The 19,036-nt window shown below is 64.9% G+C and overlaps 1 protein-coding gene across 2 annotated transcripts in view; it reads right to left on the minus strand.

Moving 5' to 3' along the window:
• Positions 415-19,036, minus strand: part of PDGFRB (platelet derived growth factor receptor beta) — a 37,066-nt gene continuing 18,444 nt past the window's right edge. For both annotated transcript variants that reach the window (XM_021085013.1, XM_021085014.1), the window contains exons 5-23: positions 18,443-18,570; positions 18,158-18,329; positions 17,383-17,575; positions 16,590-16,705; positions 15,050-15,173; positions 14,435-14,646; positions 12,082-12,176; positions 11,059-11,191; positions 10,204-10,308; positions 9,786-9,896; positions 8,553-8,712; positions 7,500-7,660; positions 6,857-6,975; positions 6,498-6,620; positions 5,634-5,745; positions 5,115-5,214; positions 4,553-4,658; positions 3,462-3,694; positions 415-2,264 (exon numbers count right to left, since the gene is read on the minus strand). In XM_021085013.1, the coding sequence (XP_020940672.1) occupies positions 2,081-2,264; positions 3,462-3,694; positions 4,553-4,658; positions 5,115-5,214; positions 5,634-5,745; positions 6,498-6,620; positions 6,857-6,975; positions 7,500-7,660; positions 8,553-8,712; positions 9,786-9,896; positions 10,204-10,308; positions 11,059-11,191; positions 12,082-12,176; positions 14,435-14,646; positions 15,050-15,173; positions 16,590-16,705; positions 17,383-17,575; positions 18,158-18,329; positions 18,443-18,570 (2,687 nt within the window). In that variant the 3' untranslated portion in view covers positions 415-2,080. The remainder of the gene's footprint in view (positions 2,265-3,461; positions 3,695-4,552; positions 4,659-5,114; positions 5,215-5,633; positions 5,746-6,497; positions 6,621-6,856; positions 6,976-7,499; positions 7,661-8,552; positions 8,713-9,785; positions 9,897-10,203; positions 10,309-11,058; positions 11,192-12,081; positions 12,177-14,434; positions 14,647-15,049; positions 15,174-16,589; positions 16,706-17,382; positions 17,576-18,157; positions 18,330-18,442; positions 18,571-19,036) is intronic.

Here is a 19,036-nt window from a genome sequence, read left to right on the forward strand (position 1 = left end):
CGACTCTCACCAGACCCCTACTCACCCAGGCCTGTGATTGGGCCTCTAGCAGGTGCCTCTCATGAGCCGCACCGGCCGCAATCTGGGCCCACGGGCCAAGCGGAGGGAGGGCGGGGGCGGGCCCGGCTTAATAGCCGAAGCCGAAGCACATGGGGGGTGGGGGTAGCGGGTGGTGTTCCGGCTCCCAGCCCAGCACCAGGCAGCGCGGAGCCGGGAGGACCTCCTGCTTCCACGACCTGGAAACCTAGAGCCCGGGGTCCCGGCCACCCAGCGAGCAGCATGGGGCGGGGGGAAAAGTTCCACGTTGCAGATGCAAAGAGATGTGAGCCAAAGGGGCCAGAGCGGGGATCCCGCTGGGCGCGGAGGACCCAAACCCGGGCCCGGGGAGCCAAACCCGAGAGAGACCACAAAGTCTGTGAGTGAGAAGCACCAGTTTAATATTAAAATCTTTCTCTTAAAAAAAAGTACACAGAGAGGCAAATTTGATGGCGTACAAAATAGCACTTCTGTTGTATAAATGTGAGTTATGTGAGTCCTAAGAATACTTGTAAACCTAGGTGATTACGTCTTTGGTACCGTAGTGAGAGCCCACACCCTCTCCCGGACCAGGCTTCAGGGCTGACAACCAGCACAGGGGGCTGGTGTCCAGAGGCGCTGGCCTCCCCTCACCCGCATCCGGCCCTCCCCTGCCCCCGGCCTTGGCCACAGCGCCCACTCCCCCTGGGCAGACAAAGCCCCTCCCATGCTTCCGGCCTCAGGATGGGGCAGCTGGCGGGTGGGAAGGCAACCCCACCTCTCGCGCCCCTTTCTCAGGTCCCCCATCCAAGGCTTCTTGCCCTTTCTCGGTCCTTTAGGTCCAGGGCACAGACCTGGACGGCAGGTGCTGGGCTGGTGGGCAGTGCCCGACGGTCTGATTTGCTGACTCTGCCTCCTTGCCCGGCAGAGCTCCAGAGGCCATGTGGGCGCTGCGAGGGCCCCCGTGGTCTCCCCGTGTTCCTGGGGCAGCTGCCGGAGGCGTTCCAGGACGCCGGCTGTCACAGAGTCAAGGCCCGAGCAGCTGGCCTTTTGGGACTTGCCAGGGGCCTGGAGAAGGGTCACAGTTCCTGAATGCTCGGAGTGTGATGTGGGGTCTGGAGTCTCCCCAGACCCCGGCTGACCCCTGGGAGACAGGTTTGGGGTGTTTGGTCTTGCTTCACCTGGGCAAGTGTACAAGCCCTGGAATGTTCTCGAATGTTCGTGCTGGCAGGGCCCCAGACGTCAGTAAGTCCAACCAGTTCATTCTTCAACGGAGAAAACAGGCCCAGAGAGGGCAGGGCTTCCTCCAAGGCGGCAGGCGGGCCCGGTCCACACTGGCCCACGTACCAGCCCACGCGTGTGGGTGTCTCTTGCAGACCCCATCACAGACGCGTGCCCGTGTGGCCCTGGAGACTCCGGGAGGGGGGAGGAAGACTGGCAGTGACGAGGACCAAGACCCCTGGGCTCAGGGGCCTGGCAGACGCGGACACAGGCACCGTCTGAGGGGAGGCGCCCCTCGAGCGCCCGGGGCAGGGTCCTGTACTCGGCTCGAGCCCGGGGGTTAAGCAAGCACGGAAGGCCCCAGTCCAGCTCGGGCCCGGAAAGCACTGAGGGAGGTGGCTTCTGCCTAAGGCAACGCTGTCCAAGGCCAGGCCCCAGAGAGGCCGGGGTCCCCGCCCGGCTCCTGGCAGATAAAAGTGCGAGGCTTGGGGGCAGCTGGCAGCTCACCTCATGAACCGAGCGTCTCCCCGGGGAGCCCAGCCTCCGCACCTGGCAGCCGGGGAGCGAGGGTTGCACCGTGCTTGCCCGGCCACCTCTCCCATCTTACAGATGAGAACACCGAGTCCCCCGGGAGCGTCCTGGCTCAGAGTCACACGGGCTCCCCAGAGGCAGAGGACTGGCCACGGCCCCTCCTGCTCTGCTGCCTCCTAAGCCAGCCCCGGGGTTGGGGTGCGACAAGCAAAAGCTTTCAGGAGGGGACAGCTGGTGGGGGGGCAGGCCAGGCCGGGAGGCATGGGGTGCTGGGTGGCAGAGGGGGGCTTTGGACAGGGCGGGGGACCGGCCCCTAGAGGAAGCTGTCCTCCGCCTCGGCCCGGGGCCCGGGGCAGCCTGCCTCCAGCGGCCGCTCTGGTTCTGGCTCCAGCTCCCCCCGGGGTTCAAGCTGCGGCTCTGGCTCTGGCTCCTCTTGGGGCTCCAGGGGGCTGTCACAGGAGATGGTGGAGGCGGTGTTGACTTCATTCAGGGTGGAGCTAGAGGGGAGGCCAGCGAGGAAGTGAGCAGCTGCCCGTGCGCGAGGCCCAGTGGAGTGAGAAGAGCACCGACGCCGAGCTTTCGGCCTGTGCCCCCCTCGCGCCGCACACCTCGCACACCTGTGCTCCCTGAGGCCTCCTGAACGCTCTGCAAGGCAGGCACCCTGAGGCCAGTCCCAGCCGGGCACTGCTGGGAGAGCACAGGAGCGGGCACCCCAGGGCACAGCCAGGGGCCCCAGAGCTCATGGCTCGCCCGTCGGTGTCTCCAGCCCTGTGCGCCCGGAGGTACCGTGGCCTCATTTAATCCCCACAGCAACCCCCGACCAGAAGCATCCCTAACCCTCTTCACTCTACACATGAGACTGAGGCTCAGAAAGGAGAAGCCGCGTGGCTGGGGGTGCAGGACAGCGGCAGCTTTCACAGCCCCAAGGCCGCTGGGACTCTGGGCTGAGCGCAGGACCCTGGCTACTCGGAGCCCTGAATATTCGCTTCTCCTAGAGGGTTCGGGGGCCTTCTAGGTCTTGCGTGCGCTCCCGGCGCAGGTGGAGAGATGTGCTCAGAGACAGAGCGCCTGGCTGGGTCCCACGGCGCTGAGCGGCAGAGCTGGAGCCTGAAGCCAGCCTGGAACCCCTGTCGCTTCACCACAGGGAGGATCTGGTTTGGGGTGTGGGTCTGGCCACACGGGGAACATCAGATCCAAGTGACAGCTGGCCTTCCTCCAAAGCCCCCCGCACTGTAACTTCGCCACGTCCCAAGGCGAAAGAGCGCCAATCCCCACCCCCACCAAGTCTGAATTCTGGCCTAAACTCCTGCAGGCCCTCGGCCTCCCTGTGCCAGGCTGCCTCGGTCCTTAGGGTGTGGTCCTGAAGGACAGACCACAGGCCCGGCTGGCGATGCCCCCAGAGGAGCGTCAGGGCTGTGACGAAGGGGAGAGCAGGGCTGGGCAGGGCCTGGAGGGGACAGGGCAGAGGGCCCCCAGGGGCTCCTTTACGGGAAGTCCCAGCCTGTTGAGGCTCTCACCAGCCTGCCCAGCCCACCTAAGGTCCTCAAAGGTCAAGGGAGCTCAGCTGCCTCCTCCATCCACCGGCAGGAACAGGTTCTCACTCCAGGCAACTCACTTCAAGACCCGCCTCGCAGCGCGAGGACACCCGCACACAGACACACAGCACTGCCTCGGGCGGCAGGTGGGAGCTCTACCTGGCCAGGCTGGGGGCGCCCTCCAGCGGGCCCTCGTCGGCCACCTCGGGCTTGGGGTCGGGCAGGGGGATGATGTAGTCGTTGTCACCCTCGTTGGGCTGCACGGCCGTATAGAGGACGGGGCTGCTGTCCAGGGGGGATCGCAGCCCAGGGAAGCCGGGCAGGCGGGCTTGGGACCGGAGCACAGCTGGGTGGTCGCTCCTCAGAAACTCCTCATCCACCTGCTGGTACTTCTGCTCCCGGGGATCAGACCAGAAGTGCCGTTAGGGGTCGTCGCGCACTCAGACCCTGACCCAACCCGCCCCTCTCGTGTAATAAGGCGCCCGGTGCTCCGAGAGGAAGGACGGCCCTAAGCCACGGGGCTGAGGTGCCCTCGTCCCTGGCCTCTTGCAAGGCCGGGGAGCTCCAGGCCACCGGGGAAGGGGCAGCTCTCAGACCAGCACCCAAAACCCTAGCGCCGCCCACCCGCTCTCCCGCCCCCCGTCACAGCAGACAGGTGCGGGCCCTCGGCCTGCCGCGTCCTCCCCTGCTGGGGCCGCGGAACGGGGACACCCCCCCTCCCTCCCACTGGTCCCAGAGCCATAACCGACGCGGCTGGGAGTGGGCTAAGCCGGGACTGAGGGTGAGGGCTGGGTCTGGGCCTGAGGGCACCTGCATCTCCTCACACTAGCTTCGCAGTCGGGCAGGGAGGGTTTTAAGGCCCCGCTGACTCTGACTGCGTTGGATGAGCCTGCGGCGGGGTCCAAGCAGTCCAGGCCTTAGTGCTCATGCAGCCTGGGGCTGCTCGAACTGGTGGAGGAGCCAGGATTTGGGCGGGGTGCCAAGGCAAGAGGAGGAGGCCGGCTGAAGGGGCTGAAGGCTCTGCCTCCACCTCCCATCAGCTTCCACGTAGGCTTTTACTTCAAAAGTCTCTGTGCTGCTCAAGTAAGCTTCCGGCTCCAGCCCACCCATCATCAGCACCGCCAGGGAGGCCGAGGCCCAGAGAGGTAAAGGACGGTCCCCCAGACACGAGCACGTCTTGCAGGGCCTGGCCCGGGTCTGCTTCTGGACCGGAAGGCTCCATGCCCCACCCGCACCCCGCCTCGACCCACCTTTTTGTAACCCTCGCCCAGGAGTCTCTCGAGAAGCAGCACCAGCTGGGAGAAGGGGGGCCGAATCTCAAACTTCTCTTCCCAGCACTTCTGCATGATCTCATAGCTGGGGAGGGGGCACAGCGGTCAGCGTCGGGGCTCCCGGGACTAGGTGAGGACGGGAGGAGGGCGAGGGGCTCCCTCGGGCAGCCTCCCACCACCCCCGCCCCGGTCAGTGGCTCCCCGGGCCTGACCACGCCTTGGTGAGCCGTGACCCAGGAGGGCCCGTGTGATTCCACTTGAGCCCCGGCAGCCAGCTTGGGGCCTCTCGTGGGAACTACGGTGAAAGCGGCTGGGATGGGATCGTGTGGAGGGTGCCAGCCTGAAAGTGAGGCCAGCACGGAGGACGGCAGGGTCCCGGGGGGACAGAGATTGTGGATGCCGTCATGGGCACACCTGGGGCTGGCTAGACCGAGGGTTTTCTAGATCGCTGAACCTAGACGTGAGTGCCCAGCTTCAGCTGGCAGAGGCGGCTGTCCGTCTACTGCTGGCATCAGAACGGCTTCCCAGAGGCGCCACTTACATCTCATCCGAGGCGTGGGCAGGCTGTGCCATGCGGTAGCCCCGCTTGATGGCGTTGTAGAACTGCTCGTTCATGGGCAGCTCTGGGTACGGGGTGCCACCTGTCGGGGAGCAGAGACAGGAGACACAGGCCCGGGGGTCGGAAAAGTGGCAGGAACCCTCTTCTACGAGACAGGGAAGGGTACGCCAGCCCGGCGTGGGTGCAGGTGCAGTGGCCTTGGCATTGGGAGATGTGGGCCCCCCCACAGGCTCTGGACAGAGCCTGCCTCCCTCCCCAGAATCAGGGACCCAGAGGACGTCACTGTCCAAACCCGCCGAGACTCGGACGGGGTGGCAAAGAGCCCAGAGGAGGCAGGACGCTTGTGAGGGTCACACAGCGACAGAAAGAGGCAGAGCTGGGGCCTGACCCAGGGCCCCGAGCCCGGCCCCCAGCCCGGCCCCCAGCCCGTCCCCGAGCCCGGCCCCCAGCCCGACCAGGACGGAGGAGTGCGCGGCCAGGGGGGGACGGCAGGACGCGCACCCAGGGTGAAGATCTCCCAGAGCAGGATCCCGAAGGACCACACGTCGCTCAGGGTGGTGTAGAGGCTGTTGAAGATGCTCTCGGGGGCCATCCACTTCAGAGGCAGGAAGGTCTGTGGGGGGGGGACACTGAGTGCAGGGGGGGGCGCTGGGGGCCGGGAGGGGAGGGGGGGCCGGGGGCGGGGGCGGCCTGGCAGTCCCCACCCTCAGCGCTCTCTCACTTCCCAGTCCCTGAGGGCCCTCCCAGCTGGTACCCGGGTCCCACGCCCACCCAGTGCTGGCCCGGGGCGCAGGGGGCGGAGCTTGTTCCCCACATGTTGGGGCCAGAGCAGCCCCTGTCTGCGGGGAAGTGCCCAGGGCCTGAGGCTGCTCGCAGAACGGGACCCTTCCCCACCCAGTAGAGACCCTGGGCTGAGTGAGGCGGGGGTGCCTGGGGCTCCCAGCTCTCGGCCCGTGCCTCCGGGGCCCAGCGTGACCCCAGCTCGTGGCAGGTGGGGACATGAACAGAAGGCACGTTTGAAGCACACGCAGCCTGCCTTACTCATCTGTTCTGGCCTGTTGCCTGCGCTCCCTCTGCTCACCTCCGCTGCTGGGGCAGCGCGTCTGGCCTGCTCCCTGCAACCTTCCCAGGACCCCTTACGACGGGGCCCTTGGCCGAGGCCGCAACCGGCAAATCCCAGCCGCCCCACCACGGCCCTGGCACCTCTGCCCCACCCACCCCACTCCGAGCACAGCTGGGGACGCCCGTCGCCGTCCCTGCACACAGCGCTGGGCGGGCCGACTGTCCCTGCCTACCCGGTCGGGCCACCAGGAGCCCTGCCCTGCGGGCCCACGAGCCGCAGCCACACGGACCGCGCGGACTCACGCTGCCTTTGGAGATGTAGTTGGAGTCCCGCATGATGTCACGGGCCAGGCCGAAGTCGCAGATCTTGACCAGCTTGCCCTCGCAGATGAGCACGTTCCTGGCCGCCAGGTCTCGGTGGACGCACTGGGGAGGAGGGAGACGGGGCTGAGCCTCGGGGTCCGTGGGGGGCAAAGACGCGTCCAGGGCTTCGGGGCTTCGGGCAGGACACAGGTGGCTCAGGTGGGAGCGGCCACGTGGTGCGAGGCAACGGGTTGACCTCACCCCCCGAGGGCCGCCCCACGGGGCTGTGCACTTGGGAGACCCTGGCCGGCTGCGCGAACCCCCCAGGACCCCACGCCGCTCGCGGTGACCGAACGTACGTTCTTGGAGGCCAGGAACTCCATGCCATTGGCCACCTGGTAGCTGAAGCCCACGAGATCCGTGTAGCTCAGCACCGGGGACTCGTTGATCAGAGTCGGCCGGCAGGTCCTCTCAGGAGCTACAGGCAAGAGCAGAAGGTCACCCGACAGGTCGCCGGCCATCGGCTGTGTCTCCCCGTGGCCCGCGGGACCCTGGTCTCTGGCCCGTGGAGGCTGAATGTCCAGGATTTTCAACTGTCTAACAACTTCCCAACGTCTGACTTCAGCCCTCCTACCACCTCAGAGCCCTCACGGCCTAGAAGAGCCTCTGCAATTCGCTCCGGGCCACCTCTGCTCTCGGGGCCCTGGACCGGCCCGGGGCCAGCTCTGAGCAGACCACGTCTCCCCGGAAGGCCAGGCGCGCTTCTCACCGTGCCATCTCCCCGCCCTGCAGCCCGGGCGCACCACGCCGGGCCCAGAAGCGGGGGTTCACACGGGGGCTCCATCACACAGCGGCTTTGGGCAGGCGGATGGCCTCTGCTTCCGCCTCTATTAAACGGGCACCGGACCGCCTCCCTGGCGGGTTGTTGTTGCCCAGCTGGGCAGAGGAAAGGCTGCGGAAAGGGGGCAGCCTGCACAGGCGTGAGGAGCCCGTGACACCCACCCGAGGGGACGCAGTTATCATAAGGAGCCATGTAGCCGGAGGGCTGGATGTCGGCGTACTTGACGTCCCCCCGCATGTCCAGCATGGGCACGTAGTCCACCGACTCGTCCTTGCTCATGTCCATGTAGCCGCCATCGCTCTCCCCGGGCAGGGCCACGTGGCTGGGGGCAGAGGGGCGTCACAGCAGGAGAGGCGCGGGCTCTCCCACTCCTGCCGCTCCTGCTGCTCGGCTCGGCCTCTCCCTCCTTCACGTACGGAGCCCCCACACCCGTGTGTCGCAAGGGGATGCCCATGTGACAAGCCCTTCCAGACAACCTCAGACCCACCCTGAGCTGGGCATGGAGGCTGCCAAGATGACACAGGACCCAGGGCGAGTCCGCAGAGCACTTGTGCCCAGGGCAGGCACGGCACCCCGGACAGGGCTCAAGGACCACCTGTGCCCAGGTGCTTTTCGGGGCCACTCCAGCCCCACCCAGCCAGGATGCCCTGCGCGTGGGCACGGACCGCCTTCGCGCCTCTGCCCGCAGGTCAGCTCCCCAGAGCGTGGCAGGGCTCCCTACACGGGTCCCTTCGGGGAGGAAGGACTGGGAGGAAAGCAGTCAAAACGGGGGAGGACACAAGCCAGTGTCTCTGCGTCCTTCGCGGCTGCCTCAAGTTCCTCTCGGCTCTGGAATGAACATGTGTGGCCTTTGTCATGAGCACGAGAAGGAAGAACTGTTATTTTTGGAAAAGAAGAAGATCGGGTGAGGTGCCCTGAGGCCCTGGAGAGGCTGGTGTGCGGAGCGGGTGGGGAGGCTGCACAAGGGAGGACAGTGCAGGAGCCGGTGTCAGCCTGGGACGGGGCCCCGGGTGCTCGGGCAGGGTCAGGGGTCGAGGAGCAGCACCAGGCCTGGCACAGTCAGCAGGTGGCAGCCGGTGCCACCATCCCCCTCCTCGGGGTGCACAAGGGCCAGGTCCCCAGCCGGCTGGCGACCCAGGGAAACCCGGCTGCAGGAGTGACTCTGCCCACCCCGGCCTCTGCCTCCCGCCCGGGCCGGGCCGCCCCCTCGGTACCTGGGCAGCGGGAGCCCGACGGGCAGGGCGTTGCTGTAGAGCTCGGCGCTGGGTGGCCGGCGCTTGTCGGAGCAGCGCTGCAGGAAGGTGTGCTTGTTGCGGTGCAGGAAGTCCACCAGGTCGCCGTAGCGGCAGTACTCGGTGATGATGTAGATGGGACCTGCGGAGGGACGGGCTCAGGGACAGGCCCAGGGACAGGCCCCGGAGCCCTCCGGTTTCCCATCACAGCCATCAGGCCAGCGGCAGGCTGCAGGCGGGACTGCAGGTGCGGCAGGCTCCAGGCAAAGCTGGGTTCTCTTCCTGACCAGGAACAAAGGTGCCCAGTCTCCCTGAGGCTTCCTCGCCCCACTTAATAGGTGCACCCTCCAAGAGGGGCACGGAAGTTTCAGGAGATGAGGCCTTGTCAGCTCAGCTCAGGGTTAGCTGTTTTCGACAACGTGGACTCAGGAGCCCAGGACATAAAGGCAACAAAGCCAACTGTTCATTGACAGGTCACTGTTTAAATTCAAGCACCACACATGGACTTAGAGGCCATCGGTGGCAGCTTGAAGATACTAGTGGAATCAAAAATTTTGAAATGTGTGATTATTGCAGACATAAACTGGCCCACGTACACAGCGTACTTCTGTATTCTGCTCTGGTTTCGCAATACTGAGGAAAATCCCAGATCTTGCAGTAAGCAGCTGCAAATGGTGATAACTTTTTTTTGTGTGTGTGGCCTAACTTGTAATCAGAGCTTCAAATAAAAACATCTGGCAGGGGGCGTTCCCTGGCTGTGCAGCGGGTGAAGGAGCCAGCATTGCTGCTGCAGCGGCTCGGGTCTCTTCTGTGGCGCAGGTTCAATCCCTGGCCCAGGAACTTGCCCATGCCGCTGGAGAGACCTCATTCCACGAGCTGCATGAAAGCAGCCCCCAGGGAGCATGCTGGGGGGGTCTCCGGGGTGGGGCTGCCGCTCATTTCAGGGTCGCATGAGCTGGTCCTTATCTCAGGCTTTAACATCATTACGAAATGTTTCCACGTCAGAGGCCTCCGTGATTTAGAAACCATTCGGGCCGGGGACCGGAGGAGCGCTCTGGCCGGGAAGGTGACGCGACTCTGTGACCGTCAGGCTCCGTGCGGCGACGGCACTGGACAGGATGGGCACGCCCTCTGGCTGGAGTGTCCTGGGGTCCAGGGACGGGGGGGGGGGCCTTTGGCCCCTGGCACTCTCCCAGAATCCCCTGGGGCGGGTACCTCCTTTAGTGCAGGCCCCCAGCAGGTTGACCACGTTCAGATGAGGCCCGAGATGACTCATGATCTTCAGCTCCGACATGAGGGCTTGCTTCTCACTGCTGCGCGCTGTGGCTGCGGGACAGAGGGGGGGCCTCAGGCCGGGGCCGTCGCCGAGGCCCGTGGAGGCCCCACCAAGGCCTCTGGCCCTTCTGCCCTGGTCTGCGCTGACCCACATACAGACCCAGGCAGCCACGGAGGCAAGATCCCCGCCCAGAAGAGGGGGGGGGGATGGGGGGAGGGGAGGAGGCCCCCAGAGGAGGAGAAATTTCCCAAAGCAGAATCCCCAGTGCTGCCAGCTGAGGCGGGACTGCCCTTCTCCCGCCCGGAGAATCAGAATGAGGCCTGCTGGGGGCAGGGGGGCAGGGCTCCCAGGACTCACATTTCAGCATCTTGACGGCCACTTTCATGGTAGCCTGAGAATGGCTCAGGCCGTGAGCTGTGGCCTCCACCACCTGACCAAAGGCCCCAGAGCCCAGGGTGCGTCCTGGGAAAAGACCATTTCTCAGCGCCGGACCCACAAGGAGGTGCATGCCCACGCCCCCAGAGGTCAGCCACCCACCCTGTGCCCAAGCTGCTTCTCCCATGCCCCTGCTAAAATCACAGTGCGCCACAGCCCCGCCTGGTCTCACCTCCGTCCTGCCTGGTCTCATCTCCGTCCTGCCTGGTCTCATCTCCGTCCTGCCTGGTCTCACCTCGGCCCTGCCTGGTCTCACCTCGCCCCTGCCTGGTCTCACCTCGGCCCTGCCTGGTCTCACCTCGCCCCTGCCTGGTCTCACCTCGGCCCTGCCTGGTCTCACCTTGCCCCTGCCTGGTCTCACCTCGCCCCTGCCTGGTCTCATCTCTGTCCTGCCTGGTCTCACCTTGGTCCTGCCTGCTTTCCTGCCCATCTTTAGCCTCTGGAAGCCGTGCTCCCTCCCAAAGGGAACACGGCTCTTCTGAACCCCCTCAGCCTCTCTGGCTGGACGACGCACCAGCCTGGCACTCAGCCCGCCCTCAACCAATACTCCCCCCCCCACCAAGGGGTCCCATCTCACTCCTCACAGGCCGTAGGACCTCGGGGCTGGTGGCCCTTGGGGATCTTCTTGACCCCGCCAGAGGGGCCCTGAGGCCAGAGATGCCAGAGCCACCAGCCTGAGGTCTCCAAGCCAGTCGTGCCCAGGCTGGGCCTGGACCTCAGATAGTGCCCGCCCCCCGCCCCAAGTGCCCAGACGGCCGCTCGAGGTCCTGGACTGACCAAGCACGAGCTGGTCCCGTGGCAGCTCCCAGGTGGAGTCGTACGGCAGCTGCATGGGGTCCACGTAAATGTACTCGTGGCCGTCAGAGCTCACGGATTCGATCACTTTCCACCGGATCTCGTAGCGCGGCTTCTGCAGGACGAGACCAGGCGTGGGTCATCGGAGGGGGGCCGGGCCTTGAGGCCCACGAGGCCCAGCGCCTTAGGAAACAGATGGGGCGAGAGACCCTGAAGCCCAGAAGGGTTGGGGCGTAGCCGGGGTCACACAGCAAGTCATCCGGGCTTCCCTGGGCTCCAGGGGGAGGGCGCCCGGGGGAGGCGGCTGAGGAGCAGCCGACAGCGGAGGGCAGGCGCATCAGAGCCTCCTCACTGGCTTCTCCCAGAACCGCCACCGCTCCTCAGACGAGAGCAGAGGAGCAGGCAGCCCTGGAAGGTGACTCGAGGGAGGGGACGCTCTGCCGGGGGCGGCCGGCCCGGCCCCAAGCGGGAGTCTCGGAAAGACGGAACCTCGGAATGTTGAAACCACGGGATGCTGGAATCACAGGGCTGCAGTCTTAGACGCACAGAACTGTGGCCGAGCTGCAGCCCGAACCCAGGAACTGCAGGACACTGGGGTCATGGAAGGATAAACTCTCAGAGCTGACTCTCAGCACTGCTGACGAACGGGATTAGAATTCCCGTCCGTGGAATCCTGGGTGGTTTTAGGGCTGCGAGCTGGAGAGGCCAGGCGGCCCACCGGGAAGGTCCCAGGCCCTGCGGCTGGGATGGGTGGGGGCGACGCCTGGCGGGGCCCGGGGTGGGGGCTGGGATGACGGCAGAGACAGGAGGCCCCGGGACGGCCGGGACCCGGCTCGCGGGGCCCGGGGTGCTGGGGCCGGAGGCAGCTCGGACCCCGGCCTCACTTTGTATCCTTCCACCTGAGCTCCGCACTCACGGCCAGACCTACCGCCCTCGAGGGTGGCAGAGGGCGTCCGCGTGAAGACGGCGGCGTGGCAGGCCGCCCCCAGGAGGCAGGGCGCTTACCTTCTGCCAGAGCATGACGAGGATAATGAGGGAGATGACGGTGAGGACCACCAGCGCCAGGACCGCGGAGACCACCACCACCTGGAAGGGCAGGGCTGGGGCGGGCGCGAGAGCTGCTGAGCGGCAAACGGGCCCCTGCCGCTCCCCCCGCCCCAGTCCATCTCTGGCACCACAGAGCCCTCCCCGCCCGGCCCGCCGGAAGGGAAGCAGCCCCAGCCGCCTCGGCCTGAGAGGTCAGACCCTCAGGCGCTCCCGTAAACACCCCAGACGGTGCCCTGACTACCCCGCATCGCTCCCGGCCTCCCATCCTTCAGCCCTTTGCCAGGGTCCGTGCGGCCTCCCTGCCGTGGCTGCGAGCTGGATGTGAGCGCCTGACAGCTGGGCTGGGCGCACGTCTCCCCTGAATCCATGTCCTCATCAGCGCTGTCGCAGCCAGGACAGAGCCCGACCGAGGGGCCCACGGGCCCGAGAGCTGAGCGCTCGGGCTGATGCTTCCCAACTGCAGAAGGCGGCCTCTTTCCTCCCCCACTTCACCCCGCATGTCCATCGGGGGTGTGGTGGTGATGGCAGTTGTAAAGCACCCCCCCCCACCCCGGGAACTCGGGTAGCCACAAAGGGCCCGCTCAAGCCTGAGTCTCCTGTCCCCCCAAGGCCTCAGCCTCTCTGCCGCCCAGCGACCCCCTCCTTCCCAATCCGCCGCATCCACCCCGGCCAGACTCTCATGGCCCCTGCCCTGCCCCTCCAGCCACCCACGTAGTGCCCCGGAAACTCATCCCTCCTCCCTGTCCCCCAGCTGCCCTCCTCTGCTCCCTAGAGAGCCCCTCCCTCCTCCTCAGGGACTCAGACCAGCCTCGCTCCTCTCCTCCCTCTCCCACCAGGTCACATGTCCTGGGAAGGAAGCCCACATCTCCTAGGGAGCCATCTCCGAGTAAAAAGGGGAGCCTTCAGCCACGGCAGTTCCCCGGGCGCTGGTGCATGGCTCCCCCTCAGGTGGTGCACCAAAGCTTTACTTCTTCCAGCTCGAAGCTGGTCGGCAGGTGCCCGCTTTCAGGTACACATGTGGGCGCACGGGTGAGATAAGGCATTTTAGCCCCCAGGCATCCCACCGGAGAGCGGGGGAGGCAGGTCTGTTTAGAGGCACGCCTGCCTGCACAAGCCCACGGACCTGCGTGCAGGCATAAAAATGTCCAAAACACCTCGAGCAACCCTCATGGCTCCCCTTGCCCTGGCTCCCGCCTCTCCTACAGCCCCTCCCGTCTGCCTCTTGCCCAAGCCCCGAAATACACCCACACTCTGTTCTCCAGCCAGGCTGAATGGCTTGCACGTCTCTGAACGCACGCTGCCTCTGGGCTTGCGCACCGGCTGTTCCCTCCGAGCAGAGCCCCCGCCCCCGCCCCCACCGGGCTAACTCCTGGTGATCTCACGCTGACCTAAAGCTTCCTCTCACCAGGATGCGTTCCCAGATCCCACAGCCGGGGCTGGAACCCCTCCTCCCTCTAGGCTTCCCCCCGGGTGCCCACCCCCACAGGGAGGTTGCCCAGTTCCCTGTCTGCCTCCTCCCCGGACTGCGGGCACTAGGGGACGGGCAGGGCTGGGCTTCTCCAGTGAGAAGCTGGGACTCTGCGACCATTTACTGAACGGGGCAACAGGTGACTACATGAAGCCCGTGCATGTGTGGGACCGCCAGGCAGCCCACGCAACGCAGGGCTGTTGATACGGACAAGAATCACGCATGGACGTGAGCCTGCGCGTGGGCTCAGCAGGCACCCGAGGGCGGGGACTGGGGTGTGTGCTGTTTCGGAGCGGCGTTCTGTCTCCCCAGGCTTTCGGGATGCTCTCTGCCAGTGTGCACGATGCACTGTTTGCACACCTGCACGCCCACAGACACACACCCATGGGTTTATACACCTGCCCGGGGACTGGGCGTGGCCCTGGAGGTGGTTTACAAACACACACTTGGTGCGTTTACACACATAAACATGCTCGTGTACACGCCTACAGACACGCTCTAGTTTCACGCAGGTACGTGGGGACCGGGCCTTCTTCCCCCCTGTTTTGCAAATCTATAGACAGAGGGTTTGCACCCGTGCCCAATGATCAGGCGGCTCACGGACACAGCGTACCACACACGGACAGCGTGTGCACACGACAGGTAAGAAGAAAGTCCCGGGTCATTTGCACACGCTTGTGGATGTACACACATGCCGCTCCTGCACTGCTGTGTGAGTGCGCGGGGCGCCCCGTCCCGCGATGCTCCCGCGGGCTACGGTTGTGCTGGCTCGGCCGCTGTGGGCACACTGGCCAGCTAGAGGCAGGGTGAGGGGCGCCAGGGCCATGGAGGAGGCAGACTCACAATGCGGCACCACGGTGACCTCCTGCGCGTCGTGGCCCAGCAGGTTGTGCAGCGTGCAGCGCACGGAGAGTGGCTGATCCACGCGGCGCAGGCGCAGTGTGCTCACCACCTCGAACTCCTGCTCCTGCGGCCAGTAGGTCACGTTGGTCTCCAGCTGGCTCTCCTCCTCAGAGCTGTTCCCCAGCGGCGTGGGTGGCAGCTCGCGCGGACACCTGCCGGAGAGCCAGCGGGGTCAGCTGCTAGGCCCTTCCTTCCCTCTGCAGACAGGAACACCCAAGCCCAAAGCAGGGAGCGCCCCGGGGTGGTGGTGGGAGGAGGCTGGGCCAGGCCAGTTCTATTCGCAAGGCCTCGTCCTAAGCCAGTTCCTCCTGTGATCCCGCCACCGACCAGCAGGGGCGCTCCCGCCCCAGAATTGAGAAACTTGGATGGCAAAACCCCGGCTTCATTTCATCCCCCAGGGTCAAAGTAAGGAAAAACAGCACTCCAGGCCATGCAGGGCGTCTCCGTGGAGCCCGGAACTGTGTTCTCCGAGGAAGGCGCTGGACCACATGACATCACGGCCTCCGTGCCGCCAGCCGTGGGTACCCTGGAAGATGGAGGCCCGGGCCCGCTCACCTTTTGAGGTCGCTGCAGGTGGACCAGGTGAGGTGTGGCTGGGGCATGCCTCGGCCACGACAGCGGACTGTCTGCTCGCCACTGGCGGGGTGGCTCTCGCTCAGCTCCAGCACACGGACGGGCACTGCATGGGGAGGTCAGAACAGAGTCAGCAAGACAGGCCCGCGGAGGGGCTCACTGGGGGGAGCAGCCGCAGGGTGCAGGTGACGGGAAATACCAGGAATCCCCGCCCAAAACTGGCAGATCCCCCTTCTGGGTACTTCAAAGGGAGGGCCTCGGTGGGGTGCCGGTCCGTCTCTAACGCCTCTCTGAGATGTGCTAATCTTCCCTTTCAACAAAGAGAGCAAGCCTCAGGATCAGAGGCCTGGGCAGGCACGAGCATGGAACTGGAATTTCCTACCCTTGTTTTATTTTCTCAGAGTTTACCGTAGTGGCTGCTTCATATTTATGACATGTGAGGCCCATTTTCCATCTAGGATGGAGAGGTTCAGTTTTCACTCAAAATGCATTTATTTTTAGAAAGTCAATGCACAAAACATGGAGTCATTATCTCTTGTGTCACGTCTCTGCTCAAGACCCCATAAGGCCTCTCCATGTCAGTCGCAGTGGAAGCCCAAGTCCAGCCCGGGCCCAGGAGGGCCTGTGCGATCTGCCCTCCCCGCCACCTGCCCCGGCTCAGCTCTGACCTCCCCTCTGACCAGGCTCCCGCGCCCCGTCTGGCCACACGGGCCTCTCTGCAGCCCTCCTGCCTTTGCACCCTTTTCCCAAACAGCCACTTGGCTGAGGCCCTCGCCCACTTCAGGTCCTCATGCCCAGCTTTACCCGGCCTTTTTTTTCCCCAGTTCACAGCACTTGCGACCTTCTAACCTCGTAGGGGGTCTGCTGCTTTATCCCCCTCCTGCTGGATGTTTATCTTCCCCCTACAGGGATTCAAGATGCACAGTGGCCTCGAGAACCTTGAATGGGAGTTCCCATCGTGGCTCAGTGGTTAATGAACCTGACTAGCATCCATGAGGATGCAGGTTCAATCCCTGGCCTCGCTCTGTGGGTTAAGGATCCGGCGTCGCTGTGAGCAGTGGTGTAGGTTGCAGCCGTGGCTCGGATCCCATGTTGCTGTGCCTGTGGCGTGGGCCAGCGGCTACGGCTTTGATTCAACCCCTTGCCTGGGAACAGCCATATGCCACAGGTGCGGCCCTAAAAAAGAGACGAAAAAGAACGTTGAATGGACGGGCATTTTTAGTTGCTCAATAACTATCTAGTGAGTAGGAGAGTCTGGTTTATGAGAAGGAGAAACCACGGCACTGGGACGTGAATGCCTAAGGTTTTGGAAACGCCCGTCTAGCCCGATGGCCTCCCGTAAAGCTGGGGAAGAGAGGGCATGGGCACAGAGCAGAGGTCGGTGTCAGAGCCTGGCCGAAACCCCGCCTCCCGCATCCTGGACACCCTCTCTGTGCCTCCTCTGGGTGGGTGGGCAGGGAAGGAAGGGAGAGAGAATGGCGGTGGGAGGGGCAGGGAAGGGAGCTGCATGGGGGCTGCTCACCATTGACCTGCAGCTGGAAGGAGATCTGGGCCTCGGCGTCCTCGTGGAAGGCGCGCATGGTGTAGCGGCCAGCCTCGGCCACCTTCACCCGCACCAGTGTCAGTTCTGACACATACCTGGGGAGGACAGGCCAGGAGACCCCGCCGTCAGAGCTGGGAGAACCCAGGCAGCCCCCGCCTTTCTTGCAGAGACCGGAAAACCAGGGCCCAGGGAGAGAAGGGGACAGCCAGGCTCAGAGGGGGTCAGGAGCAGTGCCACAGACAGTAGGAGTGTGAACCCCCACCCAGAGGCAGCTCCGGGGAGCCAGGAGAGAGGCTTGGGGGGATGGGGGGGACAGGAGGCGCCATATCCATCGACCTCCACGTCTCGTCCCTTTCTGAAGGCCTGACCCTGCTTTATCCTAGCGGACAGCACCTCGTGCCAGCTGGTCTCCAGCCTCAGGGTGACCATTCGGGCACAGATGGCAGTGACCTGCCTGGCACCCTCTTCCCCAGTCATCCCGCCTTTTCCTCCATGGCTGCTTCCTGTTGGCACCACCCCTCACGAGGGCTACCAAACATCTGCCTGATCATTTGACCAGAGCCCGTTTTCCCCGCTCGACAGGAAACTCCAGGAAGGGTGGAACTGCCTGTGCTCTCTGCAGCATCCCCAGCGCCCGGCGTGGGCATCTAGTAGGGCGCCCGGCACATAGGAGGCTCTCAGGAAAGATAGGCCTAGGTTTGTCGAGTAGCCGTAGGCTGTGGGCTGCCTGGCGGCCGCTAACCTTCAACTAGAACGTGGGGCGGCTGCTCACCGGGTCTCAGACACATTGCGCGTGGACAGCGCGATCTCGCCCGCGCCGGAGTCACCCAGGGTCCGGTTGTCCTTGAACCATATGACAGTGGGTGGCGGGTAGGCCTCGAACACCACCTGCAGCGTCCGGCTGCGGTGCAGCTCCGCAAATTGCACGGCGTCCAGCTCTCCAATCAGCCGCACGTAGCCGCTCTCTGCAAGGGGCGGCCGTCAGGGGCGGGGCCGCGCGACCGCCAATCGGGAGGCACCTCCGGGGGGCGGGGCTTCTGGAGGCGGGGACTCGCTGCAAAGGAGCCCAGCCTTGGGGTGGGGGCGTCGGGCTTCGAAGTCCGCGTGGGTTCACCTGAGCTGGGGCTCGGGATGCGCCTGGGACCGGCTGGAGCAGGAGACAAACTGGGGGCTGATAGTGGCGTGAGGGGCTGGGTTCGAGACCGGGGCTGGAGGTGCAGTGCTCATTAGGTGTGTTTGTCCCAGGATGGTGCCTGAGGTGGGTTATGGCCTGGCTGGATGTGGGGCAGGGCTGCCTGGCCTGGGACCGCAGCTGAGATTAGAAACGGGGTTGGGGCTGGCGTTCGGGCCATGCGGGACGTCCAGGCTGGGATTAGGACTGGATCGAGGGCCGGTACTGCGCCTGGGCTTGGGTTTCTCCTGGAAATGGGAATTTGGCTGGCACGGAGGCTAGCCTGGGACTGGAACACCGCTAGCAGAACCGGAGGGTTGTGACTGGGTCTGCGTCCAGGTCAGAGTGAGGGCTGGGCCGAGCCCAAGGCACGCACCGACGACTGTGACATTGATGGCCTTTTCGTCTCGATGGTCGCTCACACTCTCCGATACGTTGCAGATGTAGGTCCCCGAGTCCCCCAGCTCGGCACTGGGGATGTGCAGGATAGAACGGATGTGGGGCATCTCAAAGAGGAAGTCCGTCACTGGCTCCACCAGCCGCCCAGTCTGCAGGGACAGGTGGGGGGGTAAAGCCCCAGTCGGGAAAGGCCTGAGAAGCCAGGCTCCACGTTGCCACGTCCCCCCCTGCGCCGCCCGCCGCCAGCCCGGCCCGGCGGTACCTCCAGGCGTGGGTACGTCCACTCGAAGTTGACCACCTCGTTGCCCGTCACGATGCACATGACAGTGATGTTCTCGCCCTGGCGGACCACGGTCTGCACGGCGCCCACCGAGACGTTGATGGACGACACTGGGGAGGAGACGGGGCTTGAGCAGGAGGCACCGGAGACACAGCCCCTGCCCTCTCGAGGCTGACACTCTGGGAGGGATAACCGTTTGGAAAGCCAAGTATTCTCGGGGCATCTGAGTATGGAAGACGTTTATCGAGCGTGCCCAGGGTCTCCCTCTGCCTCTTTATTTCCTCTTCACGATCATCCCCCCAGGTAAGCAGGCAGCAGCGACACCCATTTTACAGGGAAGAAGCAGACTCAGGGAGATTATGTGTCTTGTGCAAAGTCACTCCGATGGGAAGGAGCAGAGCTGGAATTCAGATCCCACGGGCTCTGAAGCCTGTGCCTTGCCCACCACGGGACAGGGCCCAGCTCCACCGGGAACGCTTCCCGTGACCTTGGACACACGCCATCCTCTTTCCGAGCCTCCGTTTTCTCGCCTGTAAAATGGGAGCCATACCTGCCCGCCAAGGCTGCAGCGAGAAT

The sequence above is a fragment of the Sus scrofa genome, chromosome 2 (genome assembly GCF_000003025.6).
Source record: "Sus scrofa isolate TJ Tabasco breed Duroc chromosome 2, Sscrofa11.1, whole genome shotgun sequence".
NCBI lineage: Eukaryota > Metazoa > Chordata > Mammalia > Artiodactyla > Suidae > Sus > Sus scrofa.